The sequence below is a fragment of the Rhinolophus hipposideros genome, assembly GCF_964194185.1.
Source record: "Rhinolophus hipposideros genome assembly, chromosome: 22".
NCBI classification, from domain to species: Eukaryota; Metazoa; Chordata; class Mammalia; order Chiroptera; family Rhinolophidae; genus Rhinolophus; species Rhinolophus hipposideros.
Genome location: NC_138068.1, coordinates 8,762,299 through 8,790,286, shown reverse-complemented (window position 1 = coordinate 8,790,286; position 27,988 = coordinate 8,762,299). Strand labels below are relative to the sequence as shown.

The 27,988-nt window shown below is 40.2% G+C and overlaps 2 protein-coding genes across 3 annotated transcripts; one reads left to right on the top strand and one right to left on the bottom strand.

Moving 5' to 3' along the window:
- Window position 1: 1 nt before the first annotated feature.
- Window positions 2–20,403, bottom strand: DPM1 (dolichyl-phosphate mannosyltransferase subunit 1, catalytic). 2 transcript variants are annotated; one of them, XR_013992309.1, is made up of 10 exons: window positions 19,920–20,201; window positions 16,973–17,072; window positions 12,518–12,551; window positions 10,901–10,977; window positions 10,791–10,816; window positions 8,636–8,731; window positions 5,717–5,785; window positions 2,797–2,911; window positions 1,679–1,883; window positions 2–619 (listed from the first exon to the last, which is right to left on the bottom strand). XR_013992309.1 is itself a non-coding variant. In XM_081034352.1 (9 exons), exons 1-9 carry the CDS (start codon window positions 20,222–20,224, stop codon window positions 1,779–1,781), a joined length of 927 nt encoding a protein of 308 aa, XP_080890478.1. In that variant the 5' UTR covers window positions 20,225–20,403; the 3' UTR covers window positions 2–1,778. The 2 variants fall into 2 exon arrangements, 1 of the variants encoding a protein (XP_080890478.1); XM_081034352.1 differs by having other exon boundaries at window positions 2–1,883; window positions 19,920–20,403.
- MOCS3 (molybdenum cofactor synthesis 3) lies at window positions 20,404–22,796 on the top strand (the record flags this gene model as incomplete). The annotated part of the gene is made up of 1 exon (XM_081034351.1): window positions 20,404–22,796. The coding sequence occupies one exon, from the start codon at window positions 20,404–20,406 to the stop codon at window positions 21,778–21,780; it is 1,377 nt and encodes a 458-aa protein (XP_080890477.1). The 3' UTR covers window positions 21,781–22,796.
- Between the last annotated feature and the right edge of the window lie 5,192 nt (window positions 22,797–27,988).

Below are 27,988 nucleotides of genomic sequence, written 5' to 3'. Positions count from 1 at the left end.
ATATGAAATAAGCAAAATTTATCTTAGATTTCATACAGTGATAATACAAATACAAAGAGAGAACATCTGGATTTCATCCTTGGCCTCATTTACAAAGTAAAAAGGGATGCTGGATTCACATGTAAATGATTTTACAGTGTTTAAGTCACCACATTTACTACAAAAATGAATCTAAATAGTTCAATATTCTTTTCTAAATAACTTCCAAATGGTGAAAGTCTTCAATGCTCAAATACTTTCTTTACTGTAAATTCCAATAGTGATAAGTGTTGTTTTATAAGAATAAGAACCAAAAAGATTAAAAAGGCAAAAGGTATCTACTCGAGTGAGGTCTGAGAAAGCAATAGTCCCAGTGGGTTCTCTGAGGTATATTACTATTATGTTCACTTAAAACTAATTTTACATTGAACAGTGATGAATTTTCTAGATAATAATGAGATAAGTCGCTTCCCCAAGGAAGGTGAGTACCTGGTGGGCTGCCACCCAGCTCAGTGTAAACAGGAAATAAGTAATAGTAGAGGCTCTTATTGGAATGTGTCCTGTGGATTCAACAATGGAACAGGTAATGTTCAAAATGACATCAAAAGTTTTATACTCTGGTATTCATTTCTGGTAGGATCTGTTAGAAATGCAAATGGAAAAATCATACTTTAAATTTCTTGACTTGACCAGCCAAAGTAAGCCAGAAAAGTGTAGTAATTAGGAATACTGTCCACTAAATATGCTTATTAAATAACTTAGTAAAATACTTCTTCCTTTTACTTGCAAAGGAAAGTCAACTTGATCTTAAGCTTATTTGCTCACAGTATGTATTACCCAAAAATTTAAAAGATACTGCATGATCCAAAAACTATGGTAATTAGAAACAGAACTTTTTTGAAATACCTACTTTAGACAAGGCAAACAGAATATTTGCGCTGGCTTTACTGAACAACTTAACGTGCATTTTAACTTCTGAACAGAGAGGAACTATAGAGAAATAATTTTTGTCTTATTAGTAAAGATGTTGAGGGTCCTGAAATAATGTGAAAAGAAATATTTTGAGAACAAAATCTTTACATAGTTTGTAAGATATTTTAAAATTACTCGAGCCACTAAAGTTTATGCTTTAATACCATCAATGTTTTCCCTTACTAATAGAAGTTATTGCTCAGAAGAAAAAAAAGCAGCTGTCCTATCAACTGCTGTCAAGTTATTTCTAATTCACAATATGTATTTTAAAGACTTGCTTTGACAGATGAATAGCTTCGGCAATTCAACAGCTACAAAGAACCAAATTGTAAAATTATGCTCTAAATGTACTGTTTTATCTGTTTAAGAAATTTGAGGTTCATTTTTAAAGAAAGGGCAGAGATGTGTATTTCTTTTTCAGTTTATACAGAAAGTCATATAATATATTTCATGAATATAATTAGCATTCCTATTCTGACATCTGCGAAGGTACAGAGCTATGAATCCAGTTTTTATAAAGAATATTTCAAAATCTTCCTCCCGTAATAAATTCTGCATTCACATATTCTACGAAAGCAATGTTTTATGCAAAAACCCCATATACATTTATTTATAGGTCTTAATACAGCAACATGTAAATGAAAATTGAGAACACTGCTCATTTTTCTAATTTGACATATAAAATGGAATTTCTTTAGAAAAAAGATTTGCGTGAAATTTACCTTACCTTATGATTTTGCTCTAAGAGTACATATTATAAAACTCAGCAACCAGGCTTCCTTTATGTTTCAATTGAAATGAACATAATATAAATGCATAACTTTCTTTTATGTAGTAGCAAAGAGAGTCAATAATCCTTTCAGGAAAGAGACTATTTCATTTCCTCCCAACTTGGATTCACCATAAACACGATCCACAAATGATATTGGAACCTAGTTAAAAACATAATACATTAAGTCAGTCTTCAAAAATATTAGAAAGAAAGCATAGCAGGCATACAAAAATTACCAATACAACAGAAACAAGATTAGTCGTACAATAGCAAGTCCTTCAATTAAGTTCAGAATTAGGGGACTCTTACAGCTACTCTGTGGACCTCCAAGTCTTCAAACATGCATTTTATTACCTAAAACTAGACCACGTGAACCAAATCGACAACTGTTTGAGGAGTATTGATTCTGCAGATTAAGGTGGTTTACCCAAGTTTCAGACTGCATTTCAAGGAAAAATTATACTCCAAAAGTAAAATGTCCTTTCACTTAATTTTTTTCATTAGTCCATCAAATTCAGCTGTCACTATGTTTTAGTATTAAGTTAAAAATTTCCACAAGAGAAGTGGCATTCTAGTAGCTATTTCTTGCTCTGCATAAGAGTATTAGTGTTAAATGAGGAGAGTCTGCCCAAAGTTCACTAGCTGTAAATATTACAGACCCTGCCCCCCGTAATTCCTGTGCTTTTCATTTACTCATAGGAAATGGGCAATGGGTGTCATCATCCATTTTAAAGTAGGGTGGCTGTTGTCTATGGCAAGAGGAAAAGCAACAAATCAACTCATCCCAGAATGCTGAGTGAAAAAAGGGCAAGGATGGAGAAGGTACCAGTAACTTTTAAATTTTTAAAAGGGAATGCTGCCTTCCATTATTGTTTTAAATCTTGTAGGTCAAATGTATTAATTTCAAAGGGATGTGATTGTTCACTCTTTAGTGTATGGACAAATTCTAAACAACTGGAAGTCCTCCAAATTTATTTAGTAGTTCTGAAAGTTAAACATTTTATCATACAAAGCCTAAACCTTATTATTTCTTTATGAGGAATACAACACACTAATTACCATCAATTGCATACCTCCCCAATAGTATAATTCAACTGTCTTGCCCGAACAATCATCTCCATCTGGAAGACGTAGCCTTTAGAAACACATTTTTCTATTAATTTCTGTAGAACTTCTTTTCGGTATAACCTGTACAAAATCAAAATGAACACCTGCATCAATACACCTGCCTACATGTATCTTGACCTTTCAAAAAGTTCACTGGTATTTCTAAAACCTAAAATTTTCAGTAGCCATTTGGATATAGAAAAGTTATCATAGTAGATATGATACATTTGTCCTGAACCAGAAAGGTCATGAACTATTTTGTAAATAATTTAGAATAATTTTGAAAATGAGTTTAGCATCTTTTAGAGAATTATTTTCTTACCATACTATCAGAAATAAAAATATGGTAAACTGAATCATTTGAAGCAGAACCACTCATTGTTTGAGTTTTTAAATATTCTTAAAATTTACCTAAAGTTGAAAAAAGAGAAACTGTTTCAAATATTGGACTAAATAGAGGTGATTGGTGATGAGGCAACAATATAAACTAGATGACAAGAAAGAACCTAGTAATCAACAAGTGTTTCCTCATAAATGTTTACGGTGAGTTTCTATTTCCTAAGGTCTACTAAATAAATTCCTGGGATAAATGAAGTCTCCCCAGGATGAGCCTGGTTAAGCTCGGTTAAGACAGGAAACTGGCACCACAGGATTGAGGCCATCCTGGTGGGACACAGATATCAGCAATATCTGTGGACAAACGTGCAGCCTAACTTTAGACAGACTGCAGGCTAAACACAGAGCCCATTTTCAGTCACTGAAGTGAAAGGAAACACAAATACAACAGCGACAACAAAAAGCCCCCAAAATCATTCTCAGTCAATAGGAAGGCAGCAGTCTCCTCCCGCCCCCTTTTTAGAGCAAGTTAGGAGAGGCATTTTGGTTTAACTGTTCTCTTTGGAGTTAAGTTCACCTGGATCTGCAATGCCCGAGGATTTTACCTAGAACCCACATTTTTCCCCCCTCAGGCTTCTTCTAAGGCCACCTTGCCTTTTGGCTTTCCAAGCTTTTAAGTGAATATAAGACAACAGCAAGCACATTCCTTAGAGAACCTGAGAAGGACTAGTGTGTGCATTCTTTTGCCCACACAAGTTCCTTAAGAATTCAAAACAACAAGTTTAGAATATATCTGAAGTGAGAGGACTGTGATGGTGGCCGTGAGGCGCCCTGGCCATTCCTCTCCGTGCTGTGTTTTCTCCACAGCACAATCCCACATGAAGCTGCATGTATTTTATGTAGTCGTAAGTCTCTTGTCATTAGAATGTGTAAACTCCATGAGGACAGGAACTTTATTGTTCAATGCTTGGCACGCAGTAAGTATTTGTTGGATTTAAAACGAATCGCCCTTTAGCTTTTCTGAAAGCATGTGCAGAGCTTTCAATAGGTGAAAGGGCCCTTTAATGAAGTAACTAGGTGAACCAGGCCTAAACACAAGGTCCCTATCTCCCCAACCCATGAAGCCACCGTGGGTTTTCATTTACTCATCAGACCGAAGACCAAACTGGCCATTCCCTCTGTAGACATGTTGTGAGTGTTAGTATTGTCTGCACTGTTGCTACATGGCAATAAGTGATCTTAATCAGATAACATTTTATTCCTTTGCTTTGAAGTGCGGAACTAAAGGGATGTGTTTATGGGCCCCAATGTCTTTTATACACCAAATTCTGCTTTCTAGTAAGTTTACATTTTAATTCTAGAGAGCCTTCATTTTCATTATTTGACCTCTAATTTGTAATGGTTCCTCTCTTAATTTTTGTTGTTCTTGGCTCATAAGTACTTTTATTTTACCAAGTAAGGACATTTAAAAAAAATTTTTCTCTCTTCACCTCTGTCTTGCCATCTCTCTGAACTATATGTAACAGACTTGCAGCTGTACTACGAATACTACCGTGTTTTCCCGAAAATAAGACCCAGCCAGATCATCAGCTCTGATGCATCTTTTGGAGCAAAAATTAATATAAGACCCGGTCTTATATTATATCATATATCATATCATGTCATACCCGGTCTTATAGTAAAATCAGACCGGATCTTATATTAATTTTTGCTCCAAAAGACGCATTAGAGCTGATGGTCCAGCTGGGTCTTATTTTCAGGGAAACACGGTAGTTACCTTCAACAGCCAGCTCCTAATTGGTGTGTGTCAATTCTAACGAAGGACTGAAGAACCAACATTATTTAGTGGACAAAGCAAATATCAACTAATATAAATTATTAATGCATAGGGTTTGGGCCTTAAAATAGACGAACAAACATTTTATAGTTTCAGAGATAAAAAGAATTTGGCAGTCTTTAGTCATTTGGCATGGTCATGTAAAACAGTTCATGGACCATAGCAAGTCTCACATTAAACAAGAATAACAAAATGAAGAAACCCCAGAGACCTAGCAGGAGGCTTTGTGCCAATTAAACAAGAATTTTGTTTTTTTTAATATAAAAAAACATATGGAGACCAAGGTAACCGAAAAAAATTCTACATAAATATTAAAGATTTTCAACTTTTCTGTAGAGACAATGCTATAAATATTCATAGAAAGTGCAGAGAATTCCTGGAAGCGGTGCTGTTCTTTGGAGCACGTCACCAGTGAGGCCTCCTGCAGGATGAGCAGGGACTGTGGGCCCGGGGCCTCCATCCCCAGGGGCTGATCATTAGACATTAACCTAAGCCCTGCCTTCCATGGTGCACAATTATTTTGCTTAAGATGATGCTTACGGCTTCCTCAGCAGCTTCTAAAGAACTTCAGTCTGCCTCTTCTTAGTGTTCCAGAGCAAAAAATGGGGTAGAAATGAAAAGCATTTCTTTAAAATAAGCCATTGTAAAGCCAATAAATTTAGGCAAGAAGTTATAAATAGTAGAAAATATAAAATTACACGTTTTCACTGTACCTGAAGCTTCCTGTTAAATCAGACGCTCCCGGTCGCAGCAAAATCTGAGTTACAAAATTGGCCCCACGGCTGTCAAATACAACAATCAGATTTTCTTTATAAATACCATTTCTAAACAAGATAAACACATCCTAGAGCAGAGTACTAAAAACGCTACACTAATTTCATAAATGCAACACTATTTCACAAAAATGTTCATTCTGTAGAACAAGGAAATTTTTAGTCAGTGAAAGGAGATCTGACATTTCTGATTTTTCAGAAAATAGGGAGTTTTATTCATTGAATATGACATTCTTTCAAACTTTAGCTATGAATGATAGCAAATATTTTTTACTGGTGTATTTGCCAATAGCCATCGTTTAGAATTCAGAACATCAGTCAGCCAGCAAAAGAGATCAGAGAAAAAGAAAACACAAACAAAAAAAACAGATCAGAGATTTGGAGTTTCCTTTTCAGATTCTAATAAGCACAACTGGATAGGAGTTTCAACTAGGTAATAGGTCAGTCTACATAAAGATGGCACTTTTTATTTCTTAAAGAAGGTGTGCAAGTGGGAGAGGGTTTTGGTTTTTGGCAATCTCTGGAAATTGACCAAATATTCATTCTGAGACTTACCCTGTTTCCTTGAAAATAAGACCTAGCTGGACAATCAGCTCTAATGCGTCTTTTGGAGCAAAAATTAATATAAGACCGGATCTTATGTTACATGAGATCCAGTCTTATACCCAGTATTCTATTAATTACATTACATATTATATTATACTATACTATATTATTATATAAGACCGGGTTTTATATTAATTTTCGCTCCAAAATACGCATTAGAGCTGACTGTCCGGCTAGGTATTATTTTCGGGAGAACACGGTAGTCAGCTTGGGCTACTACAACAAAATACCAGGTGAACTGCCTGAAACACCAGATATTGATTTCTCACAGTTCTGGAGGCTAGGAAGTCCAGATCAAGGTGTTGCTGACTTGGTTCCTGGAGCCAGCCCTCTTCCTAGCTTACAGATACCTGCCTTCTTGCTGTGTGCTCACATGGGGGTGGGGGGGGTGAGGGGGTTGGGGGAGGGTGTGGAGAAGGGAGGCAGGAAGCCCAGCTCTCTGGTCTTCTACAAAGAGTACTAATCCCCATTCAGGACCTCATGTAAACATAATTACCTCCCAAAGGCCCCGCCTCCAAACACCAATACTTTCAAGGTAATGGCTAACAAAAACATTTCCCCCCTCAATTTGCTTAATAGCTACAAAAAATCCCAGGACATAGTTTACCCCTCCAAAATGCATTTAATCAAAGGAATGTGAGTGTTTTGGTATGTATTTGTACATCTATTTAAGGTATTTTTAAAGTGGGGTCTTTAAAAATGCAGAAAGAGTCAGACTTAGGTTCAAATTCTGGTTCTGGACCACATAAATAAGACTTTGAGCAATTGGTAACAATCTTAGGAGTTTATGCTCTAAGTCAGTACAGACATTAATAGCTAATGACAGACACAACTGATGAGCCAACTGAAAGTTGTAAATTGTCTCTTACTGGGGCTCCCTCATTTTAAATAATTGCTGTCGTGACCAAATTGAGAGGCCTCAGAGATCACTGTTGGTCTCAACCTTGACTGCAGTACAGAATCAGCTGGGAAGCCTGGGAAAAATACTCATGCTTCTTGTCCCACCTCTGGAGATCAAATGGTCTGCATTGTGTGTTCCGCAAGAAAGGGACGATGAATAGGGAGCAGCTGTGTATAATTTTCTCCCTACACGATCCCAAAGTTCAGCAGGATTGAAAACCAGTTTTATTCAACCCCTTCATTTCTCTGAAGACTGAGACTCTTAACATGTTTTAAATGACTTGCCCAAGGTTCACAGTTAAAGAGGTAAAACTGAGATTAACTTAACAGAATCTTCAAAAGAAACACAGAGAAAAATACTAATGGTGAAAAATTCTTTGCGGGTCTTTGCATCAAGAGGTGGACTCTATTTCCCCACCCCTTTAGTTAGGGCTTGCCTTGACCAAGAATTAATGCTGCGTTAGCCCCAGAGCTTAGGACTCAAGAGGCCTTGCTGCAGCAGCCTTGGTACTCTTGGACGCTGCCCTTGGGACACATGTAAAGCTGGTCTAGCTTTCCAGAAGGTGAGAGGCCACATGCAGAACTGAGATTTCCCAGCCAACAACCAATACCAACTGCTTGCTGGACGAATGAATGAGGAGGCCCCATTGGACCTTCTAGCACAGCTGACCCTCCAGCTAAAGGAAGCTGGAGGATGCAGCTTCCGAATGGGCCCAGGTGCAGTTGGCAGAAACACCAGCTAACCACAAAATTGTGAGAAATAATAAATCATCGTTTTAAGTTCCTCAGTTTTGGGAAGGTTGTTACACAGAAATAGGAAACTGAAACCGGTTTTACCATTTTACGATGATGAATGTAAAACTTAGAAAAGGTGAAACATGCAAGGTGATACAGGTAATTAATTGACACAATCAAGATTTTACCCCAGTTCTGACTCCAAAGCCTCACCACTTTATGCTGCTTAGTGAAAGCTGAAATCATGAAATGTCTTATTTACTGAAAATGATAAAAAAAATACACACACACGGAAAAAAACTACCTATGTAGTTCTAAAATATAGATGAATAGTTTGCTTAAAATCAAAGCTGAGAATCTAGTAGAATAAACTTGTCCTGAATTACACCATTTCTAACAAAGGTTCAAAGTATATGCTTATTTTTCCTTAGTGAAAATAGCTAAAATAAAATTAATCGCAGGAAATATTGTGGGTAAGAAGCTACCTGGAAATATTTATTTGAAATTACACTCTGACCCACAAATCCCAAGGCAGCATGGTAATTTAACCCAAATATACCTGTTATAAACATATTTCTAGTAGTTACACTAAAAAATAGAGAAACGGCACATATGTACCTGATTAATTTTCTTTTCAAATCCCAGCCATATACACCTCCATTTCCTTTGTAGCGAGTTCCAGAGACAATGTCAAAATTACCCTCCTTTTGCTTCCTGTAGAATAAATTAGCTGTCAATTAGAAAAAGCTATTGAGCATTCAATAGTTATTTTCATGAGCTACTCGTATACAAACAGAACTTAAGACTTGCATAGAAACAACCACGCCAAGAAAATAGATGAACTATACTACAGAGAGTGCTTTCAAAGTAAGGTTTTCAAACCTGATTCTTTTTTTCCTTTATTAATATTTAAAACTACAAAACAGTACATTTGCTGACTGCACCACGTGAAACCATCCTAAAATGTAGTAATACAATTATAAATTTCCCCAATACTCCTCCATTCTGTTCTCAGCCCCCTTAAGCAAACAATGCTAAAACAGCCTGCTAACTCTCCAGACCTTCCTCTTTCTTTACAGAAAGATAAAGATACACCCCCCCACTAGGGTCTTGGGTTGCTTTACAAAATCGGAATCCAAAGTAGTTCATTTTGCAACTTGATGTCAGTTAACAATACACATAATGGAATCATCGACATCCCTACAAGTCAACAGAGAATGTTCCCATTCTTTTTAATAGCTGCAAAAATACTCCATAGAATACTGAACCCATATACTCCTACAATGGTTTCCATAGTGGGACCCACTCTCAACAACACACCACAGTGAACAGTGCTGCAACATTCTTGTACACGGTGTGGAGACTACCCAAAGCGGAACATAATGGAATTGCTACAATACAGCTTTATGAGTGTTTTTAATTCTAATAGATCTCACCATAAATTACTTTCCAAAAAAGCTGTAGCAACTCACTTCCTCTACCAATATTTAAGTGTGTCTGTTTTCTACCATCTTATTGGTACTGGGTGTATTATTCTGTAAGTTTTTAATTTTGATAAACTAATGGGTAATAAAATAGTAACACACAATTATTTTAATTTGCATTTCCTTGACTACGCCCCAGGGTGACAATCTTAAGTTTATGAGCCATTTGGATTTCTTCTACATGTGGCCTGTTTGTATCTTTCACCCATTTTCTACTCCACTGGTTCCACTTTCTTATCAGGTAAAAGGGGCTTTTGTGTGTTGGAGATATAAGTGGAGACAGTATCTCTGAGGTGACTTTTTGCAGAGATCAAAGGATGCGAAGTTGGCCACTAAAGAGCAGGAAAAGAGCATTGCAGGCAAAGAGAACATAGCACTGTGTGAGCAGATGGAAGGAGTATGCCTGCAGCAGAGAGTGCAAAGTGGGGAGGTACAAGGTAAGTTTAGAAAGGGAGGCAGGGTCTGGGGGGCAAGGACAGCAGTGTTAATGGAACTCCCTGAAGGATCGAAATAGGGGAGAGACATAATCTGACTTCCCTTTTGTATATTTAGTTTATATTTAGAACAGTTCCCAAATTATTATTCTGAGAGGTTTTGCAGTCTCTTGGGTTTTCTAATATAACATCACTTGCAAATAAATATAATTTTGTATCCTTTACCACTATTTATATTAAATTCTTGTCTCACAACGTTACTTAAAATCTCCATGTTTAATGCTCCATGTTTAGCTGATATGCCTATCTTGATGAGTTTATTGGAAATGATTCCACCTTTCACCATGTAATAAGATGTTTGTATTAGGACTGGGCCATCTTTATCATGTTTAAGTGGTTTCCTTCTATTTCTAAAGTTTTTATTAGAAATGGCTAGTGAATTTTATCAAATACCTTTTAGCATCTACAGACTTAATCACACTGCTGTCTTTGTTATGTGACAAATGAATTATGTTGACAGATTCCTGAAGATGAACCTCTGGCATTCCTGTAATAAAGCCTATTTGTTTATGGGGTTTATCCTTATGATGCAGGCATCTTTTTCTGTAGTCTGAAAGAATCTAGATAACAAAGGAATTATCTGTTGACCAGTCCCTTAGGGCTCCTAAAATACATCATTTAGTTATATATGTATATATTCATCAGTCTCAAATCTACACGTTGGTTTTACTTTTGATAGCAAACAAAATAGCATGTTCATTTTTAATTAATGAGGAATGAAAAATGAAAATAGGTTCAAAATCAATATAAAATAAATTATTTGAATCATTATTTTCAAATATTAGAATTACCTACCTAATGAATTCAGGAATAAATTTTGGCTGAAATTTAGAAAGAATAAACAGTAAGTCAGTAAAATAGGCTAAGACTATTATAAATAGTTAATAAAGAAATATACCACTTACATGGTGTGAGAGATCAGCGTCCATAATAATTATGTAGTTTCCTGTGGCATGTTTCATTCCATGAATATATGCAGTTCCTAAAAATGAAAATTTTTATTGCCACTAAAGAAAATCACCAGAAATGCTTACATATCCATTTGAAGAGAAGAAATTGTTAAGCACTCAGCATTCCCTAGTCCTCTAAAGGTGATCCTGAACGATCATGAAATACTGTTTATTCTCAGTCAGAAACATCTCTCAATCCCATTCGTCATCTCCAATTTCTCCTTAGTCCTACACACCATCTTTTGATACTTGGAACCCTCCCTAACAAGATTCCCTATTTCTGCTCTTCCCGTCATGCCTGGCCCATTTCCATAAAAGTTCTGCTGTGAGTGTCTTTTACACTGTAGGAAGCCAGGGTACTAGAGCACTGCTCTGATATTGGGGGCCAAAGGTGCAGCTGGCAATTACTCAGCCATCTTTCATGCCCAAAGGTCCTCAGGGACCTGGTAAGGAAGGTGACTGGTCAGGAGCAGGATTTGGGGATTCCTGCATTTTTTAGCCCCAAACCACCACAGGAGCGTATTGGCAGGGCTGCTCTCTTCTAGCTTCTTTTGTTCAGAAGTTTCTGTCAGAGCTCTTTGGATATACGACTGACCAGTTAGTAATTCTTGGTTGCTTTCATGGCAGTGTCCAGATTATTTCAATCCCAAAGGATGTTCTGGATTCAGCTGCAGAATGTTTGATGATGCCAGGGAACTGATGGTCTTCGGGACAGCAGATAGTGACTTTTACGAACTGTGCTTTCTCTATGCTCCCTCCAATTTTTCAGTGAAATTATACCAATTCTTAACATAAGCAACTGTGACTAACAACAGAAATAAAGGCATTCAAATTTTCACCTCAGAACAACTGAGTTCACCTGAGATTTTCTATAACTCTCTCTGTTTAAAAGCTGGAAAAGCTTTGTCTTTTTTAAAAAATAAAGAGTAACTTTTTAAAACATAACTTAAAGAACTTGTTCAAAGGTTTACAGCTACGGCAGTGTTCTGGTCCAAGACGTCTGCCCTCAGATCCCTACCCTGTTCCATACTGCAGGGAACCTATTCCCCATGTTCTGTGGTCATCCGGCTTCCACACAGCTTTGGGAGGCAGAGGGGGAAGAGTCTGCGGAGAGACAAGGGGAAGTCTGAGTGTCCTCCTCTCTTCCTCTGCCTCCCAGCATTGACTGCAGAGCCTCCATCATTGTCACCCCCTCTGGGCAGCCTGGGGTCCTGGACTCTGAAAGCAGCATCTCCTGCTGCTGCTCCTTGTTGGGGTGGTAGGAACCTCTAGCTAGTACTCATCTCCGAGCAGCCTCACTGCTCCCTTTGGCTCCTCAGCAATCCCTGCACCTGTGTCACGAGATTCTCTGTATTAAGTTCCCTAGATTGAAAGACTTACAGTGGTTTGTTTTCCCAAGTGGGCCTTGACTGATACAGGCAACTCAAGTCAAGTCATTTAAATGTCATTAAGATCATTAAAAACCATCACAAGAGGTTACTGTATTTGGCCCCGTGCCAAACTAGGAAAATACACACTGGACAGTCTTACCAAGGCCAGGAGCAGGTATAAGGGACGAGAGCTTCTGCTTACCTAATCCCAACTTTTTCTCCCGTGGTCTTAGAAGCTGTAAGAATAAGAAACAACACTTTTGACGCAAAGAGTAAAAAATCGGACTATTAAAAATTCTTTTTATTCACGTAAGTACTACTCATTTTAACAGAAATAACTGCATTTCTTAGACCTTAGAGCAGAGTACACCGAACATTTTTTGCCAAAGTAAAAAAAGAGCACTTAGTAACAAATCCAAATAATTTAAGTTTTTAAGGAAAAAGAAGTATTCTTTCACCAACCTCACAATAAAAGCCAAATTTTAAACCTGTGTTTTTTTTTTTTGGTGCTATGCAGAAAACAATATGTAAACAATATCACTTATTCTATACCTTCTTGGAATATTTGGTAGCTAGATTTGTTTTCTCACTTCCCTTTGTGATTTTAAATGTTGGCATCACTCGTCATCAACTTATCGCGACTTTATGCTTGGATGACTGCATCTCATTTTCTATGGGCCCAATGACAAGGTGGTTAACTTCTTTCCCTTTCCTTACAGTTTCTTAATTATTTAGTCGATGTTTTTTGTTTTTTTGCTTCATATATAAACCTTGACTTAGTTGCTTTTCTTTTTTTCTGAAAACTTCTGAGAAAGTAGAAAGCCAAGTTTTGGGCTCTGTCCGAAGTTTCTGAGGAACAAGCCTCAAGTGGATGCACTACTAAGGGTATCTTGTCCCCTTCTGCATTTGCCAGGGTATAAGCAGGCTGCCTCAGACTGCACGTCTCTGAACAAAGCATATTCAGTTCAAGTGACCCAGGATAATTTTTTTGATATGCATGCTGCTCTAGGTCTTGGGGAGGAACAAAGATAGATAAAACACATTCCTGCCCAATGAGCTCTTAGACAGAGAGCAAGACGTTCGATTAATCATCTATACTAATTACAATTCACTGAACAAAACCAAACAAGATGTCAGGTTTTATTTGATTTTGTGATAGTTACTGACAAAATACTGATCCCATCTGACATCTGCTCTGAAAAAGCCAATCTTTTAGACTTCTTAGATTTTCTATAACCCTATGTTTCCACTGCAACGTTCAGCTGAAATCTTTTTTTTCAAATAAAAGATAATTCTGTTATTTGTAACTTGCAGAATGTTCCAAAGTTTATATAAAGTAGAAACCATGTTGCATATGATAGTTACTATGGAGCAGTTAAAAGAATGAGGTTGTTTGGTTACAAAAGATCTCCAAGATATAACTGAAAAGTCACAATGGTATAGGAAGGTTGCATTTCTGTTTAGAAACAAACACCACCAGCACATGTAACTAGTTCTACAGATTAGACGCATACACATAAATGCACAGAAAGGTCTGAGGTAACACACCAAACTGCTGACTGGGCCTTACCCTGCGGAAGAGTCGGGGATGCAGATCAGGAAACGCTCGTCTAAAGCAACTTCAGTTTAACTGATAACATTTACGTTTTACACCAAGAATGTACTTGTTTAGATCTTACTTAATGAAAAGTTCACCTGCTTTCCTTCAGTGTGTTTAACCTTCAGACCCTTAATTTCACCACCCGCCTTTTTGGCCTCCTCAATCTGAAGCCACCCTGTTAATGTGCTGTGTGATCCGGGCAGTGAGGGACTCAACGGAGCTCAACTCATTGCGCTGCCATGAGAAGGGCAGGGACTTCACAGGAAGGGAGTGCAAGGCTGCTGAGCACAGGCTCTGGGGTGCGCTCACCACAACACAACCGCTTACGAACGAACTACTTCATGTGACACTATAATTTGGTTCATAAAAAACTTCTTTTGTAAATTTCTTTTTATCACAGAAAACCTTGACAACACTGCAGAAAAACTGTTATCAATTTGGAGTAGGATCAACAGTATTTGAGTGAACCCATACTCTCAAAAACAATGGGTTGAAAAGAAGAAAATAAGAATAAATCTGCAGCTAAGAAAAGCTAATTGTACACTCTTATTTTGCAATTCTTTATCAGTGAGGCTCATATTTTTTCAGTTTTAGCCACTTGTAGTTCTTGTTTCACGAATTATCTGATTGTGGTGTTTGATCTTTTTGTTAGAGATATTTTGGTATTTGGGGATGAACAGAATATTTTAATCCTACATTTATATTTGATGATTTAAAAGCAATGAACATGTTACTATACAGATGTAAATGTGAACAAAACCAAGTCCATCTTTTTGTCCTTTCCTACTGTGACCTTTGACCCACCTCAGTCTTTGGTAAGCATACCAAAGCCACCTAAACCATAAATACTTTTGTAAATAACGGCAAGGATGACAACCAAGATGAGTATGAAACTGACAGTTTCAACCACCAGAAGGTATGGCCTCTGGCACTATTGCATTCTTTGTCCCTTTGTCTCTTTTCAATACTTAGTACCTGAGTTATACTGGCGCAAAACTGCTGGGTCAGTCTGTCCAAGATCTTATCCAATCTCAAATTGGGGGACAAAACAAACCACAAACCAAACACAATACAAGCATTCAACACAGAAAACTGTAAGCCCTCCACAATCTTAATCTCCTTGCCCTGTAACCACTGTTAACAGCTCAGAATCTGTGCCTCCAAGTTTTCTATGCGCCTACCTCTGCCATTTATTAGTTAGCTGTGTGACCTTGGGAAGTGAATTAATCCTCTTGTCTCAGTTTCCGCAACTACAGAGAGTTTCAATACTTATTTTTCTCCGTCTTTCCCCTCAACTAGACATATGTATCACTTAAAAGCAAGTAAGTGCCATCCCTGGCAAGGCCTGACATTGAAAAAAAAAAATCTAGTTTAAATGATTTAAAGGTCATAAAATAATGAGTGAACAGGAAATTTTCCTGGTACTACAGGGAAATCATGAAAGTAAATGCTATGTTTTCTTATAATTTTGAATTTTATTGGGTTGATGGGGAAAAATGGAACCCATTGAGGACATGTTGTTTTAGAATCTGAAAAGGTAAATTCAGTAGGCATTCCGTAAAATCAATCCATTACACCTCTGCTGAACTTCTATGACAAAAGTATTAAAAAGTTAGCTGATGTTCCCCATTAAAAGGCAGTATATAACTCATGAGAATTCTATACACAATATATGTGAATCAATGGCCGTGACCCAGAAATTCTAAAAGAGAAACTGGGGAACTGCTGGCAAAGGATGTGAAGCTGGCATCATTGGCAGTCATGGTAGAAGGCTGAAAATCTGTCCACTTTGTGTCTCTATACAGCAGGAGACAGAGCGGTTTGGAGGTGTAAGCACTTCTGTGAGATGCTCATCTGTGAGATAGAATCTCTAATATAGGATAGATTGACCATGTATATAAGAACAACACGTTTCCCTTAAACTCTTTACACCAACCAATATCTATCTCTTCCAACTAAATAGAAATCATTTCATTATTTAGATTAATCAAGAATATTTGGACCCAGTGACCTATTTTTATGATGCTGCCATTTCTTGAAATGCAAATGTCAATAAAGGTTCTCCAAGAGACTTCTTTATGTCCATGCCAATGGTTCTCTATTGGGAGGAGGGGACAATTTCGGGATATCCAGAGACATTTTTGGTTGCCACACTGGGAAGAGGGTAGCTACAGGCATCTAGTGGCTACGGTCCAAGGATGATGTAACCATCCTATAACATACAGGACAGCCCCCCCACAGCAAAGAATTACTGGGCCCCAAATGTCAATAGTGCCAAGACTGAGAAACTGGCGTATTACAAGATCCAATGCCTAGAATGTGTTTTCTAATTAAATCTGTACTTAATTATATGCCTTTGGCCCAAGATTTAGCCAAAGTCAAGCTCACTAGAATGCTCAAACATTTTAAAATCCAAGTCAGTGACCAAAAATAAAGATTATGAAGCCATTATAAAATGAACTCTACATCTGCCTAAGTTACTCCAACAGATGAACAGGCTTCATGAACAGGTACAGTGGGAAAATCTAAAGTTTAAGACTCAGAAAGTCAATCTACCCCCACAAGACTGTTCTATAGATGGAAAAAAATGCCACGTACTCTAAAAAATCACTCATGTTTCACATAAAAAGTCACCTTTCTCAGCTATAAGATTTTAGCTGCAGGCAGTGTTCTCTACTGAAAGTATGAGAATATCCAGACAAAGGGAGCAAGGAAGATCAAGACACACATTACGAATTGCAACCTAGTCCTATAATATTCCTTGTCAATTCAACATCATGCTTTAATGTTTGCCCTTCAAGAAAATTTATCATCTGTAGAATCAGTCATAAAAACAGTGTTGATCCAGACTTACTATTTTGCTATAAAATTACTACCGATCAATATATCAAAAAGATGTAAAACCTCAAGCACAATGAAAATGCCTCTAAATCCCTGGTGTGTAAGTTGCTCTTTATCTTTTCAGTTTCACAAACAGATTGAATTTAAGCACTGTTCATCTCTCATTTCCCCTATAAAACACAACTGGTAACACAGAACAATGTTCACATGACTTACAATTTTATCTGAGCCATAGATCTTCTCCAGCTGTTCAGCAACATCCCTTGTTCCATCTGGGCTTCCATCATCTATGATTATAATTTCATAGTTGATTCCACTAAAAAATAAATAAATAATATGTATTGTTTGGAGACAGTATTCTTGAATTTAAAAACAATTTTTAAATTACTAATTCTTCACCAGTAGTGGAAATTTATTGCCATAGTAATCACTAAAGAAAACTTCAATTATCAAATGAAATGTCAGATATTCAGTACTTCATCTCCAAACTCAGCACGTTCCTGGAAAATGCTATTATAGTCCTGAGATGTTAAAAAATTCTCACACAGAAAACATACTCTCCAGCTTAAAAAAATCAGTGATTTTACACACGCACACACAATAGGATATATGAAATTTTATTTACTTTGGAAATGGAATTGTGGAACCGTAATATCAAATCTTAGTTATAATTTCAAAAGTATATTTAAAAGATAACTCATTGATTGAGTACCTGAGTATTCTTTTTAATTTCATCCCAAATAGATATAAAGAACATAATCAGAAATAAATCTGATTTAATTTTACCCTTAAGAAAACCCACTTTAGAATGGTGACATAAATCTTTTACATCATTTCAAAGAGTTGTACCCACACTATCAAATAAAAAGAAACAGCACAGAATTACAAAAGATTTCAAAATTAACACCTTTCTGCTGCTCCCCATTATCTTCACGTGATGGTTTCAACTCTAGAAATAAGCCAACACAATAGCTGGATGTACATGTGATCACTGTCATGTCTGCCCCCACTTCCCCTCAAAAGACATTCTTTTTGTTAACTTTATTGGGAAACTTAAGGGAAAGAAAACGAGGCCAGCCAAACCCTCACCACACAACATTCTGTTTCTTCTTGGTCTTACTTTAAGAAACATGCAAAGAAATCAACCTGAAAACATTCCACTGCTAGAGGCTTAAGAGAGCGAGCCCCAGCAAACTTGCCAGAAAGCTAGACTCCACCTATCCTCTAGAGTAGATAGACTTGAGCTTCCCACGGTGCCTTAAATTTGGGCACGTGCTTTACAAGCCAAAACATTTGTTTCCAGCCGATGTGCTGAAAGAGATAAACTTCGTAGCAAAAGGAGTCATTCATATGCAAAATTACTGCCGTTTTCCCATTTCAAAGCACCCACAGAGCTCTAAGGTGAGGTAGCTTAAAGGAATCAAGCTGAGCTGACATTAGGTAATTTGACTGCATCTAAAAAGAAGTTGTTCCCTTCATTAAATTTCATTTTGATTTAAAAAAATCCACTCCGGGCTGGCAGCCAGTGTGAGCGCCCAGCGGCCGGTGTGAGTGGCTGGCAGCCGGCGAGGGCAGCCGTGAGGGGCGACCGATAGCCAGCAAGTGACTTCCTCAGCCGGAGGAGCGCCAGGCTCCTCACCACACCAGCAGGGGCCAGGGAGCTGTGTCCTACACGACTTGACTGAGAAACAACGGCTTGGACCTGGAGTCGGGGGGCGGCTGCAGAAGAAGGGGGAAAAACCCACTCAGAAACTATTAAAAGATGAACTGCACTACATAAAATATGTTAAAATAGAGCAAAACGTATGGTAGAATCAGAAGACAGATGGGAACAAGATCAGCTACGTGACAATTTCTCTAAATGGGGAAGAGCTTGTAGAAATCAAAAAAAGATAACTAAAACTAAAAACGAGGAAAAGATCTCAAAAAATTTTGAAGAGCCACGTATGAGAAGACAGTTATCTCAGTGAAAGGAATAGAATCGAAACAGCAATGGTTTTCGCCAATTAGCATTCCCAACGAGGTCAAGTGTAGTAATGCCCAGGTTCAGTGGCCAGTGGCAGAACAGGGACACTAGTGTCTGTGGAGCGCTGGAGTCCTACGCGGGTACCGTCTGTTCTGAGAGCAATTTTGGAAATAACTAGCAATTTTAAGCACATCTCTGACGATCCAGCAATACCACGATACATCAGGACGTTATCCTCCACGTACCAGCAACAGTATGACGGTTGCAACATCGACCTAATAAAGCAGCACCGTGTGTCAAGTACTTTCCCGAGTGCTGGAAAACGTGGCGTGAACCAAGTTCCCCGTTCTCATTTGTAAAGCAAAAGTCAAAAAAAAAAAAAAAACAACAACAACAACAAAAAACAAAACACAAACAACAAAACAAAAAACTCTGGGAATAATCTGTGCTGGCTGACGTGACCCGGTGAGATACACGACAACAGCTCCAGTACATAATTTCCAAAATAATTTGCTACGTTTGGACGTGCTGATAGCGGAAAACCTTCTCTACAAACCCAGTCCCATCCACGTAACCGCAGCACAGGTTCCTTTGTACCGATTCCAGCATTTTCTGAAGTTAAAAAAAAAAAAAAAAACTGTACCAACACTTTTCAAATTCGAACTCGAGGCCCCGAGGTGCTAACGACCGCAGCAAAGCTCCGCCCGGGATCCGAGAAGCTGCTCCCCCGCTCGGTGCAGAAGGGCCGTCGGGCCCCCGCCGCGGGCAGCGCCGACGGCAAACCTCGCGCTTACGTAAGCGCTCGGCACCGGGGCGGGAGGGAGCCAGGCCGCTCCGAGCCGCGCCGCGGATCCTCGCCGCCCGGACGGAGGCGTGCGGTCGGGCTTACCGCCGGCAAGGGCGGCCCCGCGGTGAGAAACGCGGCGGGAAGGCGGCGGCTGGGGGCGACCGAGTCGTGCGTAACGAAGATCGAGGAGCGTGTCACAAAACCCCGGGCCAGGAAGGAGAAGCCGGGACACGCAGAGAACCCCACAACGACCCGCCTCTGCCGCCCTCGCACGGTGGCCTCCTCCCCAGGGTTTCCCTCTCCGGACGCAGAGAGGCCGGGCAGCCCTGCCGCGCGCAGCCAACTGCCGACAGCCAGGCCGGGGCAGCCAGCTCAGCGCAGCCCTCGGGGAGGGCGTCCCGGCACGGTACCTCTCGGAGAAGCTTTTCACCAGCAGCCACACGATGAGCGGGAGGTTCTCGCGCTCGTTGTAGGTGGGCAGGAGCACCGAATACTTGTCCTGGCGCGGGGCGCGCCCACCCGGCTCCCGCCGAGACCTCGGAGGGGGACGACTCGCTTCCTCGGAGGCCATGGCGGAACTGCGCGAGACGCCGGAAGCGGATTGACGGGGACAGGGCGCGCGACGTGAGGGGTCGGACCGTACCAAATTCGCGAAGCGGAGAATGGCCGGTGTGGTTGGGAGCAAGTTCTCCTCAGGCCCTTTGTATGGCTCCATTGGAAATATTTAGGCCTTATGCATGTTTCAAGTTGAATCTTAAGGTTACTTCAGGAAATACATGTCTACGGATCCCCTTTTCCAACGCTCCATAGAGTTCTTTAGTTTATTCCAGTCGCTAGGAGACGGGAAGCCGGAAACGGAAATGCCTTTAACGACAACTTCCGGAAGAGGCCGCCATGGCTGCCAGCGAGGAGGTGCTCGCCTTGCAGGCTGAAGTTGCCCAGCGGGAGGAGGAGCTGAGTGCCCTGAAGCAGCGGCTGGCGGCGGCTCTTTTGGCGGAGCCGGAGCCAGAACGCCTGGTGCCGGTGTCGCCCCTGCCGCCGAAGTCCTCCCTGTCCCGAGATGAGATTCTGCGCTATAGCCGGCAGCTCGTGCTGCCTGAGCTGGGCGTGCACGGACAGCTGCGCCTGGCGACGGCGTCCGTGCTAATCGTGGGCTGCGGTGGGCTCGGCTGCCCCCTGGCGCAGTACCTGGCAGCGGCCGGCGTCGGCCGCCTTGGTCTTGTGGACTACGACGTCGTAGAAATGAGCAACCTGGCGCGCCAAGTGCTGCACGGCGAGGCCCTGGCCGGCCAGGCCAAGGTCTACTCGGCCGCCGCCTCGCTGCGTCGTCTCAATTCGGCCGTGGAGTGCGTGCCCTACGCTCTGGCGCTCACGCCAGCCACTGCGCTGGACCTCGTGCGCCGCTATGACGTGGTGGCCGATTGCTCGGACAACGTGCCCACTCGCTACCTGGTCAACGACGCCTGTGTGCTGGCCGGCCGCCCGCTCGTGTCGGCCAGCGCGCTGCGCCTGGAAGGCCAGGTTACGGTCTACCACTATGACGGCGGGCCGTGCTATCGCTGCGTCTTCCCGCAGCCCCCGCCGGCCGAGACGGTGACCAACTGCGCGGATGGCGGGGTGCTGGGGGTCGTCACGGGCGTCCTGGGCTGCCTGCAGGCGCTGGAGGTGTTGAAGATCGCTGCAGGGCTGGGCCCGTCTTACAGCGGCCGCTTGTTGCTCTTTGACGCCTTCAGGGGACGGTTCCGCTGTATTCAGCTGCGGAGCCGCCGGCCGGACTGTGCCGCTTGTGGGGAGACGCCCACCGTCACCGGCCTGCAGGACTACGAAGCCTTCTGCGGCTCCTCGGCCACCGATAAGTGCCTCTCCCTGCAGTTGCTGAGCCCGGAGGAGCGGATTTCCGTCACGGACTATAAGCGACTTCTGGATTCTGGGTCACCCCACCTGTTGCTGGACGTCAGGCCTCAAGTGGAAGTGGACATCTGTCGTTTGCCGCATGCCCTGCACATCCCCTTGAAACATCTGGAGCAGAGGGACGCAGGTAGCCTGAAGCTCTTAGGAGAAGCAATCCAGAAAGGGAAGCAAAGCACGCAGGACGGAGGAGGGCTCCCCATTTATGTGATTTGCAAACTGGGCAACGACTCCCAGAAAGCCGTGAAGATCCTGCAGTCCGCGCCGGCGCTCCCAGAGCTAGACTCGCTCCCGGTGCGGGACGTTGTGGGGGGCCTCATGGCCTGGGCCGCCAAAGTCGACGGGACATTTCCTCAGTACTGAGGCGGCTGGTGCACACAGAATACCCAGAGAAACACGTGCATTGCCCTATCTCCTTAAACATAATTATTTGTGTTTTTTTTTTCAGTGATGTACAGAAAAGACTGGGATTCTGTGACATCTGTGAATACACGGACTGCTTGTTGTAAGAGGCTTCTTCGTGGTGATTTATTGGATGGAGGGTGTCTTGAACATGTGAGATATAATGTGACAGGGTTTTGTGTTTTACACTGCAGGTCATTTGCCTGCCCTGCTTTTTTTTCCCCACCTCCCCCAATCAAAAAGCTCTCTAAATTGTCCGTTTTATGCCTGGAATTAAGTTGTTGTAAAGTTTATGCCGTCTTTGGGTCTTATTTCTACAAACGGTAGAATATATTCCACAGAAATAAGTGTTTGAAATTCAAATTGTTCTGATTATCTAGGAAGTGACCATTCTGTTAAATATTTTGAATGGATATCAAAACGAAATGTTTACAGGTTAGCAAGATAAAATGAAATGTTTACAAGCAAAATGAAATGTTTACAGGTTAGCAAGATAAAGGAAATCACCTTTGTAGTCTGTCAGTTTCTGTTATAAATTGCTGATTCTTTTCCTCACAGTTAGCTTTTTCAGGCTACATTATGCTGTACACATGGAACATTTTTTAAACTGTACACTGTGCTTTGACTTGCTTTAGAATCTTCATGTCCAAGTCCACAGCTTCTGCCCCCCTACCCCCCCCACCCCCCACTTTTTTTGCTTATACAATCTGTTCTTTTTATTTTTGGCTTTACTGTATGGCTAGGACCCCAAGTGCAATACTGAATTAAAATGAACTAGTGAACATTCTTAGCTCCTTCTCGTCCTCAGGTGGAAGACTTTGACTCTTTGACTAGCATTGCTTGTTGCTACTTTACTGTGGATAAACACCTTTTGTCAGATTAAAGAGATTTCCTTCTGTTTATAGTTTGCTAAGAGTTTGCATTGAATTCATCAAATGCTTTCTTTGTATTAAATAAAGTGCTTAATTTTTTTCTCTTCTGTTAATGTAGTGAATTACATTGATTTTTTTTTTATCGTGGAAAAAAAAAAGCAGTCACCCAGCAATTTCAAAGTGTGCACAGTAGAATGTTGTCGACCATCTGCACATGCTGTGCTGCAGATCCCAGAATCCCCTATCCTGTGTGACTGAGACGACACCCACCGAACATTTATTTGCCTTTTCTGTTTTGATTTAATCTGTTTTATTCCAGTATTTTATAACAGTGAAAAAATGTAGGTGTTCTTATGTTTCTTAACATTTTTCATGAAATGGTATGTAGTCTGCACAATTTCCAACATATACAACCAAATGAAAAGTAGAAATTTGGTATGTGAGTATGTATCAGTGGCAAATTGAAGAGGAAATGCCATGTCAAAAGGAGGCCACTACTCTCCAACTGATTGTTGCATGCAGGCCTGTAATCATCAGAAATCACAGATGTAAACGAAATCTTTGTGTCTCTGGCTACAAGTTTTTAAAGAAGCTTAAAAGCATTGTGGGCCAGACAAAACCCTCTGCAGATCAGATTTACCAGTTTGCAAGCTCTGGTGTATGGACTTTTGTTTTATTATGAATAGATGGTATTAACAAATTAAAAGTTAGCATAATTATCACTTTTTTTTTTAAATTGGGGAAGGGGAACAGGATTTTATTGGGGAACAGTGTGTACTTCCAGGACTTTTTTCCAAGTCAAGTTGTTGCCCTTTCAGTCTTAGTTGTGGAGGGTGCAGCTCAGCTCCAGGTCCAGTTGCCGTTGCTAGTTGCAGGGGGCGCAGCCCACCATCCCTTGCGGCCTTGAGGAATTGAACCGGCAACCTTGTGGTTGAGAGCCCACTGGCCCATGTGGGAATCGAACCGGCAGCCTTCAGAGTTAGGAGCATGGAGCTCCAACTGCCTGAGCCACCAGGCCGGCCCCAGTCATCACTTTTTAACTGAAACATTGTTAACTGATTTTTTGGAATAAATATAGGCCTTTCTCTATTATAAAGATAGTGTAGGTTTCTTACAACTGCTTCTCCCAGGGAGTTGTGGAAATAAATGACTGAGACCTGGAGAGGTGAACAAAGATGGCTGGCCTGTGTCTTATTCCCAGGACCAAAGATGGTTCTTCTGATGCATGTCAGGAAACAATCAAGTGGACAGACAGGAACTATTTCTTATTGTAAGGACTAATACCTTAAAGTTAGGCAGTTTGGCAGTTTTGGTAATTCCTGCAAAACTGGTTGTCATTGGCAACAGACCCAAGGCTATACTTGCAGGAACGAAGCCCAAAAACCATGCATAGAACCGGCCTGTGTTGTGTTGCCCTGTCTAGTACTAGAGGAAACGGCCAGCAGAGCGTGGCCAATCTCCCTTGGCCTGGCCCCACTGCTCTCCCAGAAAGCCCAACACTTCATCCACAGCCCGAGGGCAGGAAGCAGAGTCCCTTTATATTGTTCTTTTCTGAGTCTGTCTTAGGAGGGTGTGTCTTGTAGGTAGAGCCTAGTCACTTGCCTACATTCTAGCTGCAAGAGCAGCTGAAAATTCGAGTTCTGACAGCTACAAAAGGGAGGCAAAACTCGTAATCTGAGATTTTATACAATTAGTGAAAGAATTTTCAAAAGATGGGCTGTCAGGATCAAGAATGTGACAGGTAGCTACCAATGGACCCAGATCTTTTTATTTTTTGAAAGCCTTTTTTTCTCTGGGGATTGTGGCTAGGTTTTTTACTTTTAGATGGGATTTGAACTTGGTAAATTTTTCCCTTTTCATTTAACAAATGATAAGTGCCTTAAGTGTACCAGTTACCATTCTAAGTTCTCGGATAAAGATGAATAAGAGCTTTCCTGTTGTCATGGAGTTTACAATTAAAAGGGGGTATGGGGGACAAATCAAGTAAATTAATGATAAGTGCCTTTATAAAATAAATCAAACTTAATGTTTTGGCATGGGGAAGGAGGAGCTATTTTGGATACGTTAATCAGGGGAAACCTCTTCGGAGAAGGGTTGAAAAATCCAAAACCTGAATGGTGAGGAGCCAGTTCAATCTGGGAGAACATCCCATGCTGGGAGAAAAAAGTGGAAAGATCCAGAGGCATATAAACTGGGAATGACCAAGAGGTAAGTTGTTGGGTTGTGAACAATTGGGGAAAGTAGAACAAGGTTTGAGAGAGAGACAGAATATATCATGCAGGTTATAGACCATAAAAGGAATTTGGTGTTTATTCCAAGTAAAATAACAGCTAACATTTATTGAGCACTTACTATGTGATTTGGATTTGAACCCAGATGGTCTGGCTGAAGAGCCAGTGCCCTAAGCACTATGCTGACTCTCAATGAAAACTTTGTAATAGTTTTATATGTTTCCTTGTTGAAAAACTATTCCCTGATAATCACAGAATGAATAGAGCTTGTGTTTAAGTTACAATAGAAATGTACTCTGATGTACTTGGTTTGCAGACTTCACTCTAGGGGAGGAACCTCAGAGTGAAATCCTTGGGAGCATTCCGACTCCAATGTGTCACAGAGGTAATGTCCAGTTAATAATGAGCCACTGGTCAAGGCGAGCGAGAAAGAAAGTCTTTAACATAAGGAGTCACAGCTGGTAACCAGAAGGGTTGCCAAGGAGGGGGAGTATCAAAAAAAGGCAGTAAGTCTGAGAGTTCCCACAGGAGAGGAGGATATCTATATCTATATATCTTTATATAATATTACATATATTGTGAATATAATATATATCATATTTAAGCTTGTTTATTTTTGATTAGCTGCTCCTTCCATGGCAACAGAGGGTTTCCTCAGGGCCTGAGGTCAGGTACATGACCCAGTTTAACCAGGAAGAGATTTTCTTGCTCTTAAAGGTTGTACCTTCTCAGGGTTCCACATGTAACATGAGGTGGCCCTGTCCAGGTAATAGTAAATCACTTGAAATCATGTACCTGACTTTCAAGATAATTCTGGAGTTTGTTTGGAATATTAGGAAAATTACTGTGGTGCAGGAATGGGAAAGTATTTTGAAAATAAAATGGGAAAAGAGGTTAATTCATACCTTTGATGAACTATAATTTCTGAACTGCTCAGGATGTGAGAGAAAAGCTAAACTAGCCCAGAATTTGGGTGATAAACAGGATAGATAGAAATCTAGATAAAACTGCACAGATATACATAGTTTACTATAAGGTCCTACATATTGACACTTACCGTAATTTCAGTGAAATCTGAAATTTCAAAAAAGTGAAAAACAACAAGTTGTGGATTATCTAGGTGTTTTGTTGAACAGGTTGCTGAAGGTAAGGAAAGAGAAAAGGCTTGTATCTTAAAATTTTTCTTGGTGACACCTTGGTTTAGAAGGTGCCAGAGTAGGGTGACACTGATGGAAGATGTTTTGGGCATGATTTTTATTTAGCAGTATTCTCTTTACCCAGTGCTTCCAGATGAGAGGCCTGAAACAAATTGGAATTTAACAGCTCAAAGGGCAGGTGGGTTGAAATAGTTGACTCTTATGTACAACAAACTCAAGCAAGGCTTGCTGTGTGTAAGAACAAAGGGAGGCAGTGTTTTTACAACCCTGACTTAGTTGTCACCTGGGGTAGACTCTGGATTGTCTACCCAACAGCCTCCGCACTCCCACCCCTTCCTTGCTGGCAGGGTTGAAAATGTCAGACTGCTGCCCAGCCTCCTTTGCAGTTTTTGAGGAAGCTACACTTGTAAACAATTTCTTCCATCAAATACAGTTCTAATTTGTCCACTTTTCACTATCTCTGTGCTGCTTTCTACCGTGTTCCTACCTGAAAATAAGACCTAGCCAGACCATCAGCTCTAATGCATCTTTTGGAGCAAAAAATATAAGACCCGGTCCTATTTTAATGTAAGACCCGGTCTTATGTAATACAATATAATATAATGTAATGTAATATAATATAATTAATATAATAGTATATAATATAATAGTATAGTATGTATAGTATGTATAGTATAGTATAGTATGTATAGTATAGTATAATATAATATAATAGTAATAGTATAATATAACCGGATCATATTAAATTTTGCTCCAAAAGATGCATTAGAGCTGATGGTCCAGCTAGGTCTCATTTTTGGGGAAGCACGGTAGTCAATCCATCTCTCCATCAAATTTATAGCTTTTCTGGAACACGCACACACCATCAATTGCATCATTGAGTACCAAGGGCACTATCTACCTTAGGTCTTAAGATAAAACAAAAGAGGTGTGTGTATAGTAGGGACTACCACCTCGAGAAAGTTTTGATAAGTATAAATATGCCCTTTTTGGTATTCTTGAGAGCTGTGGAGGAAAATAGGACTTTTAGATGACAAGTTTCTCTTGATGACATAATAAACAATAATTAAATATCTTTTGCATAAAGCTTAAAAGGATTTGCAAACTCAGTCCCTACAGGGGCTAGTTAAATAAAGAAATGAGTAAGGATGAGCAACTAAGGACCATGGTGAATTGGAGGGTGCCTGGTATATCTAAAGCTACCACACAGCTAACTTTGCCATGCAGGAGTGTTGGCAAATCTTGCAGTATTTTAAGAAAATGTGAACAGTTGGAGTTTTGTGTAAGATCTAATTTTTAAATGGGGAAAACGAGTTTAAAAATTCTGAAACTATTCACCAATTAAAACACACCCATAGTCTGGATGAAGACTTCAGGCTTAATCAGAGAAAACCCCACGATTTGGGTCTTATTTCATCTGGTGGACAAGGAGGTCGCTGAATGTCAAGGGAATTGTTAAAGCAGTTTTAACAATGTGTTAACACCTGTATTTTGTTTTTTGTTTATACTGTATTTATAGGCTAATCATTTCAGGTGGTAAAGTCTTAAAGGAAAGTAGAGTTTCTGCTTATTTTAATGTCGTGGAAATTTAATATCATGTAAGTGGTTTGAGATTAATATGTTTCAAAAGGCTGAAAAATTGGAATTGGGTGATAGGTGAAGTATCAGTCAATCTACCTTTGGCTTCTCCTAGCATTTTGATGAATTGGTGAGCGAATGTCATTTCTTAGAAAAATGGACCTGCAAAATCGATAATCAGAGTGAAGATGGAACAGTGTAAGTGATGAAAATGAGAGTTTATACATGGTTCTTTTGGAAGTTTGCATCTGTGGTGTTTTAGGCTGGATTAGACCCATAAATGAACCTGCAATAACAGCAGGAAAAAAGTGTGATAAATGGATTAAGTTTA

Coding starts and splice junctions, on each gene's coding strand:
- DPM1 (XM_081034352.1), bottom strand. CDS start 20,224: ATGGAGCCATACAAAGGGCCTGAGGAGAACTTGCTCCCAACCACACCG. Junction 12,552..16,972: donor TCTATGGCTCAGATAAAATT/GTAAGTCATGTG, acceptor TTATTCTTACAG/CTTCTAAGACCACGGGAGAA. Junction 1,884..2,796: donor TGAATTATACTATTGGGGAG/GTATGCAATTGA, acceptor GTTTTTAACTAG/GTTCCAATATCATTTGTGGA.